The sequence below is a fragment of the Caretta caretta genome, chromosome 6 (assembly GCF_965140235.1).
Source record: "Caretta caretta isolate rCarCar2 chromosome 6, rCarCar1.hap1, whole genome shotgun sequence".
NCBI lineage: Eukaryota > Metazoa > Chordata > Testudines > Cheloniidae > Caretta > Caretta caretta.
In genome coordinates this window covers 103138719-103159973 of record NC_134211.1, presented here as the reverse complement: position 1 = coordinate 103159973, position 21255 = coordinate 103138719, and the positions used below count along the sequence as shown (strand labels likewise).

The window sequence follows — 21255 nt, the reverse complement described above, 5'->3', positions numbered from 1 at the left end:
TATTTTACATTTGCATTACATTTGAGCAAATGGTGGCTTTCCAATGTTATGTTTTTCAGCTTCTAAACAAAAGGCAAATAAACTAACATTCTAAAATGTTACCTGCTGCTCTGAGGACCTAGACAAAGAGGTATCTGGGGAAAGTTTGAACTAATCAAAGCAGTAATAAGTTATAATCTATAAACAGTAATCACAGGAAGAGGAGACTTGTATTGCTGGAGGAGAGATTGTAGCTTCCCAGAAGGCTTAAGAAGAATGTCTCACACAAACATTTGATTTCGCTGGGGATTCGTCCTGCTTTGATGACCTCCTGAGGTCCCTTCCAACCCTGATATTCTATGATTCTATGAAACCTCGTCAGTTACTTCAGCTACATATAATGATGTCATTCGCGTTCTGGAGCACTGCTGCTTCACTTCTTAGGATACACCAGAACTCCATGAAAGGTCCCAGCCCTGGAACTAGAACCATCCAGAGGTTGGGCTTTCCGTTTCGTGAAGGATTTTGAAATTTGGCGTTGTTCAAACTTGCAAAGGAAAATTAAAAAAAAATAGTTTTAGGGTGATAAGTTTCATTTTGACATTTTGTTCCAATTCTGATGTTCCAGAGTTATCGTATTATAGTGTTAGCCATGATCCTACAAAATAAAAAGTTCTAAATGGAAAGTCACTTAAAATAAAAAAAAAAAACAGAAGTGGTTTGACGTCAGAACTCTCCCTTCCCCCCCCACCTTCCTCTGAAATGACATTGACCCAGTTTCATGAAGTGTTTCCATTTTGATGGAACCATACCTTCTGAAGTGGTTCCAGAGAGCCAGGTGCTGATCCCAGTCATCCTGCCTGCTGGCAGCCTGGCATAACACCAGTGAAGCTACGCTGGGTTCACACAGTTGTGACTGTTCAGCATCTGGCCCATTGGTTTCAGTCTGACTACAAGTGTGAGTAAGGGTCACTGATGTGAGAAAGAGCTACAGGAACCCCTTGTCTGTAGCTCTGCAGCTTGCCTCTCTTGGGCCCATTTCTACTTCTAAGAGGGAATTTTGAATTTCACTTCAATGGATGCAGGATCAAGGACACTGCCTCTTCATGGAGTCTTTTCTGAAGCAAGGAGGAGGTATTGAAGTGTGAGAGAGGAGCCAGACCCACACTTCCATGCTGGCCCCCAAGACTTTATGAACCTGATTCTTCTGGACCTTATGCTATTATTTACAACCATGCAAAGCTGGTAAAATGCTACCAAATCAGAGAATTGTGTTGTATAATGCCTTCTTTGCACAGGTGTAAATGACTTACAAGGAGAAGGAAGTTAGGACTCAAGCCTGGTTCATCTTTCATGCTGTTACTTTTAGACTGCAGGACTAATCCACTCTGGCTTCACTTCTGCATAAGCTACTCTCAGGGTTATCATTGGGATGGCTGCGAAAAAATGGGCCCACAGGCCAGAGAATTATCTGCATGCCCTTAATAAAAGTTTCAGGCAGTATACAAGACCAGATCCTCAGCTGGTGTGAATGCATGAAGTGCCATGCCCGTTTATACCAGCTGAAGAGCTGAGGATCCATTCCTCAGTGTTTGTTTAGCTGATCGTTTTCTTTACAATAGTTAGGCCCTCAAAAGGTGTTGAACCTGATTCTCCTCTCACACAGGTGAGAATCAGGAGTAACTCCACTAAAGTCAATGGCACTACACCAGTGTAAAGCACCACAGTAACAGTAAAGGGACCTGGCCCATCTACCACTAAAATTATGGAAAGGTTCCCATTGTCTCCAGTGGGAGCTGGATTAGGCCCCGGATGCACATGGCCTGATTCTCCTGTCCCTTTTATACTAGTGTATCTCTATTGACCTCAGTGATTTACACCACTAAGTGACTGGAGAATCAGGTCCATAATATTTAATCGTAGGTCTCCTGTCCTATTTAACATCACTTCTTTGTAGGCTTTAGAGAAGTTTAACAAAACACTCCTTTTAACCTTTCAGAAGTGATTTCATCACACATGACCAGCTTTGCAAGTGAATAACGTGCAAACTACTAGAGTACTTATTTATCTGCAGCTTTCCATCTTAGAGTCAGGGCATGGCTACACTTAAACCGCTACAAAGGGACAGCTGCAGTGGAATTCTTCTGTCCACCTTGTGCTGGTTACACCAGGGGTTAGGTCAGCATGGCTACATCGCTCGGGACTGTGGATCACCCCCGAGCAGTGTAGTCATGCCAATGTAAGCTCCTAGTGTAGACCAGTCCTCAGGCAGAGTAGAGAATTGTCCCTGGGAAGCTCATTGCCCTGATCAACTGAGGCTTGGTCTACACCTAAAACATAGGTTGACCTAGTTATGTCGCTAAGGAGTGTGAAAAATTAACCCTCCCCCCGAGATACATAGTTAAGCCAAACTAAGCCCCCTTTGTAGACACCTTTAGGTCAACGGAAGAATTCTTCTGTCAACCTGGCTGCTGCTTCTTGGGGAGGGGGATTTATGACAGCCCTGGGAGAAGCCCTTCAGAGCCTGTAGTAAAGTGTCTGCCCTACAGTGCTGCAGCAGAGCAGCTGTGTCACTGTAGCAGACAGACCCGGAGGCTTTAGTGCCAATGTGTTCACGCACCGATCTTCTCTCTTATCTCACTAGTTTTGCACTTACGTGTTCAAATGCTAAACTATTTCCAGTCTATTCGCCTAGTTGTCACAGGGGAGGTCTGCTCTCATTCACACCAGTTTTAAACTGGCTAATTTCATAGCCTCCCGTGGAGCTACTCCTGACTTACACCACTGTGAATGATGGGAGAATCAGGCCCCCGTTTCTGAATGACAACGCCTTTACAAACTGAACCTGAACCTACTCCTTGGGAGGAAAATAAACATGCAGTCTGAACATACTTGAGATGTGGAGACAAATAAAATTACCTGCTTTATTTTTTTAAAAACTCTCTTGATATTTACACAAGAGAAGAGCTGAAATCGATTTACAAACTTATCTTCTGCATGAAATACTGCCCTATTGGTAAAAGAAAGTGACCTGAAAACCTTAACTGATTTCTTTAGAATGACTTTAAAGTACAAGAGACGTTATCAGTTTAATCACGTCATTGGTGCTGGTGGTACAAAGTGTCCCCCTAAAGACAGTCCCATATGGAAAAGGTCTCGTAGGTGTTACAAGTGCAGATTCCAAATGGTTCTTAGCCTGACACACCCTGGGTCAAACAATTATCTTAAATACAAGAGGCCCAGTTCGCCTGTCATTTAACTGCACTGGCTTCCGTAAGAGTTATTCCTGAATTATACCAGTGCAGTGAGGGGAGACTGACACCCAAATGTATTCACAACCACTATTTAAGTCAGCCAGCTTGTGCCTTTCCGATTAAAGGAGCAGCCGGTAATGGCTGCCCATCTATAGACAGATGGAAACGACAGCATATTCTTCCCCGAAGAATTGCTCCACAGTGTGACTAGCTGATGGGCCAATGTCTGAAATTACATTTGAATTTCATTTGAAAGAGCTACCGTACACAGCACAAAATCCCCTCCCCTCCCTCAGGCTAAATGTATCCAAACACATTGAAAATAGGAGGTGGCCCAGCCGGCTTGGTAGGGATGGGTTTCAAAACCACTGGTCTGTATAGTTTCTGCCCCATACTGCCCACCTCCTTGCAGAAGTGTTGGATCTCCCCTGTGGGTGCTGTGCTTTTTCTCCATAGCCCGAGGCCTGGAAACGGTGACTGAGGTAGGGCTCCATGGGTTTGGTAAACAGGTTGTCCATGGTACTGAAATGGACAGCAGCTCCAGGCATTCATCCGGCCAGATAAGGATGTCCCGGGCACTTTGATAGGCTCCTTCTCCCCACTGGGTTGGGCAGGCAGAGGGGGGCTGCCTGGCTCTGTGGTATCGGGACCCTTTTTGCTTTTCTTGCCCTCGTAAGGAGGAAGGTCCCTGGAGTTTGGGAGCCCATCCAATCCGGCAGGAAAGCTCCCGACCAGCAGACTCTGAGTTGGTCTGGGCTCTTCCCAGAAGGAAGCAGGCAGCTGTCTTTTCCTCATGGGCACCTGATCTGGCCTTACAGACTCTGGGCTTTGCTCCTGCAAAACTTGTTCCCCACTGAAGTTCTCCTCCACCTCTGATAGCCTCAGGGCCTTTTCACTGGAAACTGTGCAGTGATTTGGATCCGTGCCATCTGGGTCTGAACTGCGATTTCTATCCTCTGCCCCCTTTTTGGAGCTGGATTCCATGGATTTGCTGGGGTGGCATCTTGGGATCCTGGAATATTTTTGAGAAAAACGTTTGAGCTGCTTCTGCAAGTATTTTCTGTGGTCAACTGAGCGGCGGCAGGGAGCAGACTTGTCCAGAGCGGCTTTGATGTCACTAGAGGCCAGGTTCACAAAATTCAGTAACGTTTTCACCTCACTGTCTGATGCCATTTCAAAGAGGGACCTTCCTGGAGATTTCCATCAAAAGTTTATAATCCCACTCTACACACCTGGGCAAACCTGTGAAAGCAGGAGGGACATATTCATGACTTCAAACCCAAATGCTCCCCTGCAGCAGGACAAAAATTGAAAGCATCAAGTAGATGAGAAAAACAAGAACAAATCAAACTTCTCAGCTGAACAAGCAAGGTGTCAGCTTGTCATGCTAGCCAAGTTTGAAACATCTGCAGCACATCCACATCCTTGCAATCACAAACCCTCTGCATGCACACACACACGCACCCAGGACAGCTTGTTACTGCTGAGAACCAAATGGTTAATCTTGTTAGACAGGTAACGTTTAAAGCGTAAGCAGAAAGCTCAGCAGCACTTCCATGTCTCTGTAACCAAAACACACACACTGAGTAGATTGTCTCTCTAATATTGATTGTTACTGTATCACTGCTGAGAAGAACCCAGTTCCCCGGCTAATCTTGTTATACAGGTTATACACTACCAACCTTTAAAGAAGCAACCGGAGCCTCTGAGTGTTTAGAAGCAGTTTAGCAGCACTTGAGTAAGCTGAATGAATATCAACTCCTTCTAGTTAGGGGGCTTTCTCAGACCAATCAGAAGCCACTTTGCCAAATACAAAGCATCCCAATCAGGCATTAGGCTCCCCCGTTCTCACATTCTTTGTCATCACAAATTGTCACCATGGGGACAGCCACAGAAAGACAGCTAATAAATACGACCATTTCCCTGTGATTTCTACCATTCTCCACTCTTTCCTCCACCCCTTTTTTCCTCCTCCACCCCTGTGAGGGCCTTCCCTTTGCTTCCCCCCACCCAACAACAACACAATCCAACATGATATGCTGCTGATGAGTAAAGAAAGTTTAGACACCCTTTTCTCTAAACTACCCCAAAGCTGTCTGGAGGCTGGCAGTAACCATGCTTCAATGACACAGGACAATGCTAGTTTGGGAGACCAGGCTAGCCTGCTTTTAACTGTTCTTGATCAGGGCTTTTTTTTTTTTTTTTTTTTTTTTTTAAGGGAGGATGATGTCAGGAAAAAAGGTAGGAAAGGAACAAATCTCTAAAGAGATGTGCAGATATCCATGGAAAGGGAGCTTGAGCGCTCAAGAATCTTGTCTTTATGTTTGCCCCCTCAATTGAGCCACACAAAAGCTGAATTACCCATTCAAACTGCCCGGACAAAAGGATGGAGTTGGATAGTACTCTTGCATCTGTAGTCAAACAGTTAGAGACTTAAATCGAGTCGTCATGATGGAGAAAGAGTTAGACAAAGCCCATAGAATTGCCATCAGCAAACATTTTCCTGTGTCATATTAATGGGTCTCCATGACTCCCCCTGGCCTGGGGACAATAGCACAAGTTTGCACACTCGACTACTGTCACCCTGCCAACGCTGGCAAGGAGCAGAAACAGGACAATCCTTTAAGGGGAAAGCATGCCCACTGCAGGGAAGGGAAGAAGAGAGCGAAGAAAAGCGTGTGAAATGCTAATTGAGCTGCTTCCTTTACTGATCCAGAGTTATGCGAGTCCTCCTCCTCCTTGCAGGACTGTCCCAAGGGGTGGCACAATAACTTAATAGCACAGTAAAACCCGGAGTCCCATGATGCACGTTATCCCCTTGGAGATCTGTGAGAATAGGAGAGCAGAAAAACCTGCCTCTGGTGAATTTCAGAAATGCCAGCCATTCAGAACTCAAGGCAGTTTGCACTCCCATCCAAACAGCCATAGCCTCAGGCTTGAGCAGCCATCAGCTGAACTGCAGTGTTCAGTTGGAAGACTAATAAAGATTATCGTGCCTTTGAGATGGAAATGCAATATAAAGGCTAAACATTATTACTTATTATTATTAAGAGGGCCCAAATATAATCTCTGGCTCCAAACACATCCATGCTTTGGGGCTGTCTGAAAATCCAAACCCAGATCCAACTTTTGCAAACAAAAATCACTCTTTCAAGGGTCAGTTGCAAAGACCTGAACTTTAAAATCCAGCCAACATCCATATTTTACAGCTTGTGCCCATTTCTATTAATTTTACTTTCCGTACAGGAAAGAAAAGTGCTTGTTTATGCCATGTGGGGTTGATGACGCACTTTAAATTGAAGCAACCTGAAGCAAATACTCACCAACAACCACATACCACACAACAGAACCACTAACCCAGGAACTTATCCTTGCAACAAAGCCCGTTGCCAATTGTGCCCACATATCTATTCAGGGGACACCATCACAGGGCCTAATAACATCAGCCACACTATCAGAGGCTCGTTCACCTGCACATCCACCAATGTGATATATGCCATCATGTGCCAGCAATGCCCCTCTGCCATGTACATTGGTCAAACTGGACAGTCTCTACGTAAAAGAATAAATGGACACAAATCAGATGTCAAGAATTATAACATTCATAAACCAGTCGGAGAACACTTCAATCTCTCTGGTCACGCAATCACAGACATGAAGGTCGCTATCTTAAAACAAAAAAACTTCAAATCCAGACTCCAGCGAGAAACTGCTGAATTGGAATTCATTTGCAAATTGGATACTATTAATTTAGGCTTAAATAGAGACTGGGAGTGGCTAAGTCATTATGCAAGGTAGCCTGTTTCTTCTTGTTTTTTCCTACCCCCCCCCCTCCAGATGTTCTGGTTTAACTTGGATTTAAACTTGGAGAGTGGTCAGTTTAGATGAGCTATTACCAGCAGGAGAGTGAGTTTGTGTGTGTATGGGGGTGGGGGGGATGTGAGAAAACCTTGATCTATGCAGGAAATAGCCCGACTTGATTATGCAAAGAGTTGTCACTTTGGATGGGCTAGCACCAGCAGGAGAGTGAATTTGTGTGGGGGGGTGGAGGGTGAGAAAACCTGGATTTGTGCTGGAAATGACCCACCTGTTGATCACTTTAGATAAGCTATTACCAGCAGGACAGTGGGGTGGGAGGAGGTATTGTTTCATATTCTCTGTGTGTATATAAAGTCTGCTGCAGTTTCCACGGTAAACATCTGATGAAGTGAGCTGTAGCTCACGAAAGCTCATGCTCAAATAAATTGGTTAGTCTCTAAGGTGCCACAAGTACTCCTTTTCTTTTTGCGAATACAGACTAACACGGCTGTTCCTCTGAAACTTTAAATTAAATGTCTCACTTGGCACAAGAGCTTGAAGACCTTATTCCCTTTTTTGCTCATCCTTTCCCCAGCCACTTGTGATGTCATCAGGAGTTCTGCACCTGTAAGGGCTATGTAAAAATTCAGGGCCAGATCCTCAGAAGGGGTAAATCAGCATAGCGCCATTGACTGCACTAAATGCATTGTTTTACCCCTGGTTTAACACAGTGTGAGATCGAAATCAGGCCTTAAGGCTTTTTCTTAAAGACTGGATTTACATGCTGGGCCAGATCCCCGATGTACTACAGCCCCTTTGTACAGGTCTCATCAGCACAAAGGATCACTGAAGCTGGTACGTCCAGCCAGCAGAGGCACAATCCCTAGGCTATCCTGCTTCTGGTGGGGCAGGTGAGGCCAGTGGTAAGAGGCATGGTTGGAACACTCCTGTCCTCTGGCAATCACCAGCTGCCAAAATGGCCCCAACTGTTGGTTACACCACTGCAGTGGCTGCTCCAAACTATACTGGAATCTGGGCTGGCACAGATCCATCCCCAGCACGGGTGATCTGCAACAGGTTCCATTGCACTAGCCTCCCAACGGCACCCAAGCATCTGTCCCTCTGTTTCCAACTAACTGAGGCAGAAGAGGGTAAACATGCTTGAAGAGCCAATATAAAATTTCAGCAGACAAGAAGTTGAGATCTACTGATGCAAAGTGCTATATAAGCACAGCATGATCGTCCAGGTGGGGCTGTAACTACAGTAGGCTGCCTTGCGTAACCTTTCCCACCATTCCAATTACAGGGGCGTTCCACCAGTGGGAGCGCTAGTGTAGACAACCCTGCCTCAGGAGCCTTGAAAGAAACTCTCTTGAGACCTTAGTCCTGTGTTATTCCATGCTAGAAATCTCTCTGCACTCTTATAATTTCAGTCCCCTACACACACACACACACACACACTGCTTGGGAATGACAAGCAACCGTCTCTTGATATATTAATCAGAGACTAGTCTTCCAGTCCCAGTTCACACAGTGATCATTTTGCTTGCCAGGTCCAGGATAAATTTTTTATTCTGCACAGGTTAGATGAACAGTGTTTTCGTCCACCCAATGTAAACAGGTACCCTTCCAAGGGCTCATCTCTTTGCTTATTTCCAGGTAACAGAATTATATCTTGTGTGTACTTAACATATGAACCAGGCTGGATAAACTGTGTAAACCCTTGAGTAATGTAATCCCCTCCTAAAGAGCTTAATGGCTGCCCCAGATTTTGGGAAGAGAGTGTAACAAACAGATGGAAGAAGGATTTGGACTGCTCTGGGCTGTCACAGAATGTTTATGAGCTGTATCTGCCGAGGCTTGGGAAACTCATGTAACATAGTGAAAGGTACTACACAGAGCCTCCACTGGCACATGGAACAGAGCCACCTCTACCTGGGCAGCGTGTGAGCCCCCTCAAGTCTCCTCTGTGAAATGATTGCTGGGGCTAAGTGCACCAAGTTCACCCTGGCCTCACTCTAGTGATGTGGATGGAGTTACCCTAGGATGGTGTCAGCTCATTCGTTATATGAGCTCTGAGCAAGGAGAGCTGCAACACCTGGGAGGCTCAAAGACACCCCTCTGAGTATCAGTTCCTCCCCCACTTCCTTCTAATTTACTGCTTCCCTCAACCTTAGCTACTCTGGCCAGCAAGTGGGGTGAGTTTGTGGAGCTAAGGCTATGCATTCCCTGCCTACTCCTCACCCACTGGCTCCAATGAGGTGCCTAGCCCAGCTTACTCCCACAGGCCTGGGCCCAAGAGCCAGTTACCCCCTGTAACCCTTTCATTGGCTTTTTACCCCTTGCTATTCCCTTGGGCAGGTGTGGAGTCTAAGGCCATGTCTACACTACACTGTTAAGTTGACATAAGTCAACCTAACTGTGGAGGTAGACGCACTGCAATGCTCCTCCCGCCAATTTAACTCTCCTGCTAAGTCGACATAATAAAACCACCTTGAAGAGAGGCATAGCGCTTATGGTGACGTACGTAGAGCAATACAGTGTCACTGTAGACACTGAGTTGCTTATGTGACCCTAAGTGGCCTCCAGGAGGTGTCCCACAATGCCCATTGTGACCGCTCTGGTCACCAGTTTGAACTCCGCTGCCCTGCAGCCAGGTACTCAGGCATGGGCCCCTCCCTTTTTAAAGACCCAGGAATTTTTGAAATGCCTCTTCCTGTTTGCTCAGCCTGGAGAGCTCACATTGCATCTGCCCAGCTGACCATGCCGGCTCCCTGCAGCAAACTCACTCCTGCCTGAAGTACACTGGAGCGGTTGGATCTGCTGGGTCTGTGGGGAGAGGAAGCTGTGTAATTACAGCTCTGCTCCAGCTGCAGGAACTTTGATACCTCTGGGCAGATTGCTCATGGCATGGAGGAGAAGGGGCATGATAGACACATGCAGCAGTGCTGTGCTAAGATCAAGGAGCTGAGGCAGGCATACCAGAAGGCAAGGGAGGCCAATCGTCGGTCTGGTGCATCATCAAAGACATGCCACTTCTACAAAGAGCTGCACACCATCCTCTGCAGCAACCCCACCACCACTGCTAAGAGCCCTGTGGATAATTCGGGGTGGGGGGGGGTGCTGGAGACAGTGGCCAGCAGAGTGAAGCCTGAGGATGACATGGTAGACGAGGAAAGAGTTGGAGGATGGGCAACAGGAATGCCTGGTGAGCCAGGACCTCTTCTTAACTCTGGAAGGGTCTAGCCAGTCCCAGCATTCTGGCTCTGGCACGCCTGATGCAGAAGAGGGGAGCTCTGGTAAGTATTCATTGTGCTTTGATACTGCAGGGAGGCATGATGTAGAGGTCTCCTTTTTTTAATCAGGATAGAAGAGGGATTGACATAACCAACACAAGCACCATTTGTATCTGGTTTCATTCCCCTACGTAGCTAGGCATAGGGGCCCTGCGGAAAAGTTTGTTGATGCACCACAGGATGTCATAGGAATCCTCCATTAAGATTTCTAGGAAACTCCCTTGAAGGTACTCTGCACTCCTCTGCTGAAGCTTTCTTGGGAGGCTGTCTTGCTTCTTCCCCTGCTGTAGGAAACTTTACCACACCAATTGGCAATTACTTCTGCAGGCAACAAAGCAGCATACATGTGAGCAGCATATGGACCTGACTGGCAGCCACATGCAAGCAGGAACTGCACACTTGCATCTTTGGTTACCCGCAGGAATGAGATATCAGCTGCTATCACCTGCACCTGTGGAAAATGGTGCCAATATTCAGAATAGTGGCCGTAGGCGCTCATAGTGATACCCCTCTGAAACTCCCCTCTGAAACAAGTTGTGTTTCTAACTTGTCTGCATCAAGGTTGTGAGTGCACTCACAATAGTGCCTCTGTCATTTCTTTAGCTTCTGCAGTTCTGCCCTTGACTGTCTCCTCCTGCACACTGGCTGAGTGGCTCCAGATAAGGAGGATGAATCAGGAGTAAGGAATACATGTTCTGGGAGGTGCTGCAATCCTCTGATGCTTCAGATTGTGAGCAGAGAGCACGGAGAGAGACTATCAATGAGAAACTATGTATGGGTAGCCGGGAGAAGAAACAAGAGCAGGAGCAGATGACACAGCTGCTACAGGGCCAAACAGACATGCTGAGGACCCTGACTGAACTGCAGACAGAACACATCCATTCTCACCTCCCCCTGCAGCCCATACAGAAGTGCCTTCCATGCACTCCCCACTCTCCACCCCCACATTCATCGCTTATTCCCAGGCCATTTCAGTACCCCATACACTCCACCTAGGGGGACATGTATCACAATTACAGCTGGACATATACCCAACTGTGAGAGCCTCATTTGAAAATATGTCCTTTGTTTTCAAGTCCCTGGCACAACATAATAATGTTTGTACCACTGTTGAATAAAAATGTATTTATAGAAAGATAAGGAATCTTTACTTGTGTCCTACAAATGGTGGTTGCTGCTGCTGAAATTCATACACAGTGGCAATTGGTGCATTTGCATTATAAAATTAATGCACACACAGCAATCATAACAAGGTTCATACTACAGTGCAAGAAAACAGTGTCCGGCTAAACGCATTACAGACAGAAACATTACTGGGGCTCATTGTCAAACGCTCCTTCAAAGCCTCCCTGATTTGAGTAGTCCCCCATTGAGGCCCTCCAACAGCCCTGGTATTTGGCTGCTCAAAATCGGCAGCCAGCCAATCCACCTCAGTGCTCCACCCCTGCAGAAAATGTTCCCCCTTAGCTTCACAAATGTTATGCAGAGCACAGCAGGCTGCTATGACCATGGGAGTATTTTCCTCACTGAGGTCTAACCTGACAAAAAGGCAGCACCAGCGAGCCTTTAATTGTCCAAAGGCACATTCAAAGGTCGGTCTGCACCTGCTGAGCCTACTGTTGAAGTGCCCCTTGCTGCAGTCAAGGTTTCTGGTGTAAGGCTTCATGAGCCACAGAAGCAAGGGGTAGGTTGGGTCTCCAACGATCACCATGGGCATTTCCACATCCCCATTGGAATCTTTTGGTCTGGAAAGAAAGTCTCTGCTTGCAGCTTTCTGTACAGGCCAGTGTTCCTTGAAGATGAATGCATCATGCACTTTCCCTAACCACCCCGCGTTGATGTTGGTGAAATGACCCCGGTGATCCACCAGAGCTTGCAAAATCATAGAAAAGTAGCCCTTTCTGTTGATGTGCTGTTGCAAGGTGATCTAGGGCCAAAATGGGGATACGCATGTCATCTGTCGCCCCACTGCAGTTCAGGAATCCCATTGCCGCAAAGCCATCCACTAGTACCTGCACATTGCCCAGAGTCACAGTCCTTTGTAGCAGGAGGTGATGCACACTTGCATCACTACAACCCCCATGGTGGACTTCCCAAATCCAACATGATTGATCAGTAGCAGTCTGGAGTTGCCAGCTTCCACAAAGCGATCTCTACTCACTTCTCCACCATTAGGGCAGCTCTCATTCTGGTGTCCCTGTGCTAGACGGCTGGGGCGAACTCCGCAGACAGTTCCAGGAAGTTGGCTTTTCACATCCAAAAGTTCTGCAGCCACTGTTCATCATCCCATACCTGCATCACGATGCGATTCCACCGCTCAGGGCTTGTTTCTCATGCCCAGAACCGACAGTCCACTGTGTGCAGCTATTCCATGAATGCCAAAGGCAATCTTGAATTGTTTCTTTCCACAGCAGCCAGAAGAGCAGACACCACGGAGTCATTAGCAGATTCACAGCTCCTGAAATACTGCAGGATCAGCCGTGTTGTATTCATACTTATCACAATACTAGAGAGAAGTGTAGGATCCATGCTTTGAGACAGAGATGGTGGGCACACAGTTTACAGGGGCTGTTGAAAAGAGGAAGAAAATGTAATCAGAAGCCCATGGAATGATGGGACGGAGAGCCCGCCATCATGAAGCACTGTGAACCCTTCCTAGAATACCCAACAGCAGGTGGCGCCATAGGCATGAGAAGTATGTGTGTGTGGGGGGGTGCTGCAGCAACCCCAGGTTTTCTGTGGGGTCCCAGCTGCCAGCCCCGTGCCCGGCCACACATGCGGGGTCCCGGTTGCCAGCCCTGGGTCTGGCCGCACACGCAGGGTCTGGGCTGCTGGCCCCACATGTGGGGCTCCGCTACTGGTCCCACACCTGCCCCCAGCCTCAGCCCCCTTACCCCTGTCCGTGCCCCCCCCCCTTGGAGACACAGCCCTGCTCCCAGCCTCAGTTGGTGGGTGGGGAGCACGAGGTAAAAAATTTGGGGATAGTTTTGCTGGCTTTCAGCACCCCCACTATAAAAAGCATTCCAGCGCCACCGGCGGGTGGTGAATTGCACATTGGGATAGCTACTCTGGGAGCACCGCTCTCTCTGTCGATGCAAGAGTAGCAACAGTAGATGTGCTCCACTGTCACAAGAAGCGTTGTGTGGACATGCAAAAGCAATTTAATTGCAGTGATGGATCATCATCAACATAACTTAAGTCGACTTAACTTTGTAGTGTAGACAGGGCCCACGTCCCATTCTAGCCCTTTATTTGCTCCATTGTGTCTGGCCCTTCCTAATGCAGCTGGTTTTAGAATCAAAGATCTCTGTCCACTAACACTTTCCTCTGTGCAGCTACTGTGCTGCTGCAGAAGGTAATTCACGATGACGAGGCTTTGTCTGCTGCTCTGGTACCCCTGTTCCCCTGCAGCTGGGTAACAATAGGAATCCTAAGGGGGATAGACTGGAGAGCAGGATTTTTATTTTGAAAACCCTTTCAAGGTCAGACTCAGGTTGAGCCGCATAGGGTTTTCTCTAAGAGGCCTCCGGAGCCCTTTTGTTCCTCTCTGCTCCAGCCATGTTCATCCCAATGTACGTGTGAAAGGAACAATTAACAATAGGGCACTTCTCTCTGAGTTTCCAATGCACTTTGAAGTGTCCACCCAGCAACAGCTTAAGAATGATACATCATTTTCCACTGTGAAAGTGTCACGCTAGCACAGCAACTGAAAAAATGCCTCCACATGCCTGCCCAGCATGCAGACAGGGACCAGCTGGAGAGCCACTTCATATCTGACATGTCACCCTCAACAGCTCTCTTCCTGGGAATTTTCGGGATGCAAGGTTAAGTTATTCATGAGAATACACGCATTAGATTTAAAATTACAGCCAGGCTCTCAGCCATGCAGCCTTTGCTTCAAAACTGAAGCAATGAGAGAAGGGAAGAGAGGGTTTTCTTAGGTGGAAATACGGGAGAAGCGTTTCTAAAGTGTCATTTATTTTAAACCATGTAAGACTTTAGCTGTGTCCACAGCAAATCCTCCCACTACTTCTATACATACAGAGGCCTTGACTGCAATGGTTCTTCAACACCAGCCTAACTTTAACCATGTGAGTATCCCATTGAAATCATCGTACCACATTTCTTACTGATGGGGACCTTGAGTCATTTAAACGGCTCAGTGCCAATAAAAGCAGTTTCCCTGGATGTGCAAGTCACTTTATTCAGATGTGTCTCCCCCATCCCACCACCATGGCTTGAAGGGTGAGGTGTGGCTTGGTGGGTAGGAACAGGAGCTAAATCTGCTGGTTCCCTTCCAGTAACCTATTTACAGAATGGAAACCAGTGTTGTGAAGCCCAGAGCTGTCTTTAACCACCATTCATTTTCATCCTGTAAAACAAGATCCTGCTTTGGGCCGCAGCACTATGCATATATACAGGAGTGTTACGATCTGTAAAATGACTATTGTTATCACCTCCTGTCATGTGGGTAGTACAAGGGTGAGCTATTTAATGTTTATAAAGAGCTTACAGATTTTTACCTGAAAGGTAATGCAACATCATAGCTGTTGTGATACAAGAAAATCAAATATCAGAGGGGTAGCCGTGTTAGTCTGGATCTGTGAAAGTGGCAAAGAGTCCTGTGGCACCTTATAGACTAACAGACGTATTGGAGCATAAGCTTTCGTGGGTGAATACCCACTTCATCACTTGCACCCGACGAAGCGGGTATTCACCCACGAAAGCTTATGCTCCAATACGTCTGTAAGAAAATCAAAATGCTTCCTTCAGATATTAGCCATGACTACAGTTAGTTAAATACCCCTGTACAAAAAAACGACTTTTTTGGCTAAAAATTTCCTGGAAACTTTATCCTGTTTTTCAATCAAAAATTTTAGTTAATATTAAAATTTGTAACTTTTTTGACTAATTCTATCGCTGACTGAAAGACGGGAGGCCATTTTCATAGAAAATCTCAACATTATTTTCTTTTCTTTTGGGTCAAAATTCCATTCTGCATCACATTGACAGCTTTAATTTAGCCACACTGAAGGTCTGTTTTTTTGCAATCAGGATAACAAGAGCATAACAAACAGGAAAGATCCCCTATGGGCTGCCTGCTTAACATCACCTTTGTGTCTCTATTAAATACAGATGGAAAATTTAAAAAAAGGTTCAGTACACATGGTTGTCCATGTCTCTTGAAGAAGGTGCCTTTGAGTTTACAAGTAACAGGTGGCCACAGAGCTGCTAAGTTCATTAGCTTTGCTAAATATTCTCAGGCCCAGATCGCTCCCTCTCCCTCCATAAATGGGGAGCATGAAAACCCAGGGGAAGAAGTGTGGGACACAGAAGTACCTCCTCCCCTCAGTCCTTTAGCAACCCTTCCCCAGGGGCCTGTGGAGGTCAGGCTCTGGGGGAAGGGTTGGCCTGGGCTCAGCATTAAACCTAATCTAAGCATGTAACAGCATGCCCAGCGTGTTGTGTGGAAAGCCTAACAGTGTACTCTGCATTGGCATATCCGTTAATGAACAAAGTGCCCTTGTGGAAAGAGAGTAAGTGGGATCTGGTGACTCAAGCACAGGATGGGTGTCAGTTTTGGTGTTGGATTTGACGTTGATTTGTTCTGTGGCCTTGAGTAAATCACTTAACTTACCTATCTATAAAATGGGTATTATGAATCCTTACCTACCTGACATGTATATCATGTATTATACAGTCTCAGAGTAAACTACTATCCTACAAGAGGAGCCAAAGTCAGCATGTGAAGTATAATGCAGTCCCTGCTTTAACCTGTTGAGACACTTTTTCAGGGTGTTCGGACCATAGGTCACTGTGTTACCCCCTGCGCCCCCAGCTCAGCAAGAGACAATTGTTGGTGCTAAGCTGTGTTTCAGTTCCCTGGCAGCCTCACCCCTGAACTCCCCAGAAACATCCCCCTGGATCATCCACCCCTATCACTAGACACCCCCAGTAAATACCAGGTAAGTTGTCCCCAGAGAGTCAGTGTACATACACCTGGAAGGTTACAGCTCAGGAGCAGGTCCTTTATAACAACACAGCACTGTATTTATGGTGCTAAATGTAAATCAAATGTAAGTTTGTTAACAAAGAACCCTTATTTACAGATTCTAGTGGGTATTGAGTAAGAATAATAGAAACAGAAATGGTTACAAATAAATCAAAAGTATAACATGCTCTCTAGAGACACAAGCTTAACACGCAGCAGTTTCTCACCCTCAGAGACTTCCTGGAGCGTATACTGGTTGTCACTCAATCTAGGATCCATTTGTTCACCACTCTCCACCACGTGTGTTCCTCAGTGAAGTAGATAATGGGGTGTTGTCCTTATACCCTGTTATAGTCCAATAGGCCTTTGAAATACATTCCTTTTTGTTCTCCAATGTGCTGGTGTCATACTGAGGTCTCATTCCCACATCAACCTGTTTTTCCTGTTGGCTTTATAGGCCAATGTATCTCCCATTGTTTTTGACTCACAATACTTAATTTACATATGGCAGAGAGATAACTACTTTCCCCCTGGTCTGGAAGAAACCTGCTTCTTCTTTTATCTGACAGGTTTCAGAGGAACAGCCGTGTTAGTCTGTATTCGCAAAAAGAAAAGGAGTACTTGTGGCACCTTAGAGACTAACCAATTTATTTGAGCATGAGCTTTCGTGAGCCACAGCTCACTTCATCAGATGTAGTGATCTTCTGATGAAGTGAGCTGTGGCTCACGAAAGCTCATGCTCAAATAAATTGGTTAGTCTCTAAGGTGCCACAAGTACTCCTTTTCTTCTTTTATCTGGTTATAGACTTTAAAGCATAATATAAGTAGGTATACATAATGCCTCACCTAGTATTTAATAAATACACTTCACAATGATATTAATCACTAGTGAGTCACTGGCTTTCATTTGATACCTCACACAACATTCTTTATAGATAAATACTATGATAGCAATATGTTAGCTGTAGTGAGTTTGTCAGGCCTGAGAGGAGTTGCTGACAGAACAATGAACCCTTTGCAAGTTGGTATTGGGGGGTTCTTAGGTCACACCTGCACACTGGATTTTTATATATGAATCAGTGTGACTGGCTCTTTCCTGCTAGATCCCTTCTTTCCCCTTTGGAGCGTCTATGGACACCCTCAGCCCCTATACGATTGTACAGCAGGTGAATAATGCTGAGGAATACTGAACTCATGTAAGTTACTTGGGAGAATCTCATTTCACCACTTTCGGTGAGATACAGAAAAAATTGCCATAGGTGGGAGAGTAAAATCCTGTTGATCATGGATCTTGGTCTATAGGGTTAGTCCATGCTGACTCCTGGCAAAAGCACTGATAGCCTGTCCCTTCCCTTCTTTAAAGGTTTCCCATGTATTTGTTTTACTGACTGAAGTACCTTGTGGATGCTAAAAGCATGAGCTTCCCCAAAATCTTTCTGGGGCATATTAAAGGAGAGGATATTTCCTCCTTCCTTCCTGATAGTCAAATGCACCAGAAGCAGTAACAGAATCTGCAGCTCTTGTCTAGCTGAGGCTTTCAGAACCAGACCTCTGTTCGCAAGGCACTGAGGTGTTACTTTGCTTTCCTTCCTCCACTCCACCCCAACTCCTAATAAAAGAGCAGTATGACTCTGGCCTGGCATTTTAACCTGCCTCCCTCAGTAGCCACAGCCCCCCCGGCCATTTCCTTACTGATGGCCTCACCTCAGTTCTGCTCTCAGAAGTTGGAAATTGCTAACTTCATAAATATTCCCTAGCTGAACTTCATAGCTGTGTATGTTTGTCTAAACGCTCACATGGGCCAAAGCTAACAGGGGCTAGCTCACAGCCTGAGCAATCTGGAGAGATCCTGAGCTGCTGGGAAAGACTCTCTGGGCCACAGAGCCTCTTCCTGGCCCTGATGACTACCTAGGGATGGAGCTAGCTTCTGCAGACAATGAGGATCCAGTTTTAGATCCATTGGCTTTGTGGTGGTATTCTATGGGGAGCTGCAGAACGTTGTATTTTGAGGTGTACCGGGGTGTGGACACCCCGCACAAATGCCCTATTCCTGCCATCTGCCATGTAGTAGAACTGTGTCATTTCTGCTGTCTTCAGGCCTTTTTCTTGGGCTTCAGCAAGGATTTCGCTCCAGATATTAAGGGCCTGATCATGTGTTCTTTGCACACTCCAAATTCCTAGTTAAGTCAACAAGTGCTAGAGGTGTGCAAAGAACACACAAATGAGGCCCAACTATTGGGCCTGAATGATTGGCGGAGAAGGGCTGGAGCACTGAGCCGGGGAAAGCCTAAGCCAGGTGTGGCTCAGAATCCCATTTCTTTGTATCTCCAGCATTCAGGACTGGGAGAGGGGCACAGTGGGAGAGAGAGGGTTTGGTTAATTTGCAGTGCCTGATATTCTCAGGCTTTCAGAGTGGTCACCTCTCCACACAGGACAGCAGCAACCTGGCTCTAATCCAGGGAGCCGCTTTTACACGTTTCTACTTGGATTTCACAATCGGCGTTGCTCAAACCAGCATCACCGCTGTGATTTAGCTGCCGGGTTTGCTGCACTTAGGGGCAGACTGAGTATTTGCTAAATGCGGAGGCTGTTAGGAGGCAGAGGGGAGAGAGCAAGAGAGGAGGGGGGTGGTTGCTACCCAGAAGCCTGCCATTCAGGCAGATGGTGGAATGATTTGATATGAATAGCTGCTGTCAGTCTCATAGAGTGAACTTTACAATTGTGCTACGTGTCGGACTGCATGTGACTAATGCCATTCTTCTGCTGGCTCCAGGCAGAACACAGCTGTTTTTTAAGGACAATTTTGGTTTTATGGACAGAAAAATCCATAGCAAGAACCTGTTAGGAAATGAGCAACATCCAGCATTCCACTCTATAGACAGGATTAAATCCCTTCAAGCCTTTCACCACCTCTGCTAAGTCAAATGCATGTTTAAAGACAAGCTAGATTTTCTATTTCTCCACTCAAACAGGTAGGGCAGGGGTGGCAGCAGCCACAAATTTGGGTTGGTTTGCATAATTCCAGTTTATTTAAATGTTGCAAAATCAGGGAGTCAATTAAGTGACAGATGCTGCAGGTGGTTTCTGTTGAAGAGACAATACTGCAGCAGGGATGCAAAAAAAAGCTATAGCAGAAGCTAAAGATCTGACATGAACTGGAGATTTTGCATTTTAGTAGTTAAAGGCCCCAGTTCAACAGTCAGAAAAAGCAACACACAATGAGCACTAGACCAGCAATGAGGCGAACCCTGCAGAGTGTGGAAGAGGAAGGGGTTTAAAGGTGAGCTAAGCGATAACTGTGCAGATTTGTCAGTCTGCAGCCTGCGTGAATTTCTGCAGGGCACACAGCCCTGCTCCCTGTCCTGTTCGTCTCAGGCGTGTTTCCCCCTTTGCTCCCCCTAGTGGGCCAGAGTAACTCTTTCTTTAACCAAACAGCTGCTGAGTACCTGGGGTCAGGATCCAGGATTTGGCCCTCCCAACTTGCCATCCACACCACACCTCTTTTTTCCCCTTATATGCCATAGAACAAACATCCACCCCATGCTACCTGTTTGCTCTGTGTTGTGCAATGGAGGGGTGGGGGTGGGGAAGGAGGCATGCCATGGATGGCAATTGTATGTGGCCATGGGTGGGATTCCTTATGCTAAACCATGGAAAGCAAAGCAGCCCTTTTGTTGAAGAAAAAATTGCTCCTGTTGGGAGACGTAACTAGAGAAATGCTGCCAGAAGCAGCAAGGAATGACCAGGATCCGAATGAAAGATTCTTTCATTCATAGATTCCAAGGCCAGAAGGGACCTGTGCGATCATCTGTTCTGACCACCAGCATAACACAGGCCACAGACTGCCTCTTGCTCCATTTTCAATGTGTGGGACATGAAGCCATCCATCTCCTTTTTTAAAAAAACACCTATGCAGGATCTGGCCCAGTATGCCTTAAAAATGATAGTCCTTCAAACGCCGTTTTAAAAAAGTGACTAATCTACAAGCAAAGTTGTTCTAATCCCCTCCACTTCCCATTATTTTGAACAGTAGTAAATGTCAAATAGAGAGATTGACTGCAGTGATGAGGGCATCCCTCCTTTAGTGCATGTTGCTCTGCTCTCATATGCCACCTTCATCTAGTTCTTCACCAGAGCTGGGATAGCAGTGCTCAGCCAGAAATATAACCACCAGCGTCATTCTTGCAACCTACCTACCGTGGGTTATTGTCTCACTTATGTAGTAGCAGGTAAAGAAAGCTCCTATCCCAGCCCTTCAGCCCAGGGTGAAACACTCGACCCCTTTGCTTGTACTAGAGTCTGGGATTGTTTCGGCTTAGTTTTGTTTTACAGGGCCAGATTCTCAGAAATTGCTTTCATTTCAATGGAGCCACACCAGCGGAGAACGTGCCCCATTGAGTAGAACGGCTCTGTTGTTCCAGACATATACGTGTTTGACCATTTTATGGTATTAGCTACTGAAATATGTTTATTGATTTTTTTCAGTCTTACAGGAAAACCGAATGACATGACAAATGTTTTGTCTTAATGTGAGAGTCAACCGCTGCTGGCCTTACTCACCAGGTGTCCCATTGACTTCAGGGGTACCGCAGGATTTGCCCAAGGTAGCTACCAGAAGAGTTGCAATGCTTCACTGTCAGTAACATGATCTATCCCAAAAAAAGTACTCCTCTAACTTGTGGCAGATGCACTGACATTTGAGAGGGATGATGTGACATGCTGAAAGGCTGGCAGAGCCAGAGGTAGGGGACACAGACATTGCCAAGAAGTGAGGTTTTAAAGAATAAAGGAGCCTGAAGCAGCAGGACATGCAAAACGGAATCTGTTGCTGCCATCCAGTTATATGATAAAGCTCCCAAAGAATGATAAACAGTGTGCAGATTCCTTATTTGATGGAGTGATTGTCATCTTCTCTATAGGAAGACTGGTAAACATA

The 21255-nt window shown here is 46.2% G+C and overlaps 1 protein-coding gene across 3 annotated transcripts; it reads right to left on the bottom strand.

Moving 5' to 3' along the window:
• Positions 1-50: 50 nt before the first annotated feature.
• On the bottom strand, positions 51-5129 carry FAM181A (family with sequence similarity 181 member A). Of its 3 annotated transcripts, none has more exons than XM_048854377.2 (3): positions 4916-5129; positions 3636-4524; positions 51-526 (listed from the first exon to the last, which is right to left on the bottom strand). In XM_048854377.2, the coding sequence occupies exons 2-3, from the start codon at positions 4404-4406 to the stop codon at positions 413-415; spliced, it is 885 nt and encodes a 294-aa protein (XP_048710334.1). In that variant the 5' UTR covers positions 4407-4524; positions 4916-5129; the 3' UTR covers positions 51-412. The 3 variants fall into 3 exon arrangements, with proteins under 3 accessions (XP_048710334.1, XP_048710332.1, XP_048710335.1); XM_048854375.2 differs by having other exon boundaries at positions 3636-4475; positions 4916-5127; XM_048854378.2 differs by lacking the exon at positions 51-526 and having other exon boundaries at positions 602-4475; positions 4916-5120.
• Between the last annotated feature and the right edge of the window lie 16126 nt (positions 5130-21255).

Coding starts and splice junctions, on each gene's coding strand:
- FAM181A (XM_048854377.2), bottom strand. CDS start 4,406: ATGGCATCAGACAGTGAGGTGAAAACGTTACTGAATTTTGTGAACCTG. Junction 527..3,635: donor TCCAACACTTCTGCAAGGAG/GTGGGCAGTATG, acceptor TTCCTTTGCAAG/TTTGAACAACGCCAAATTTC.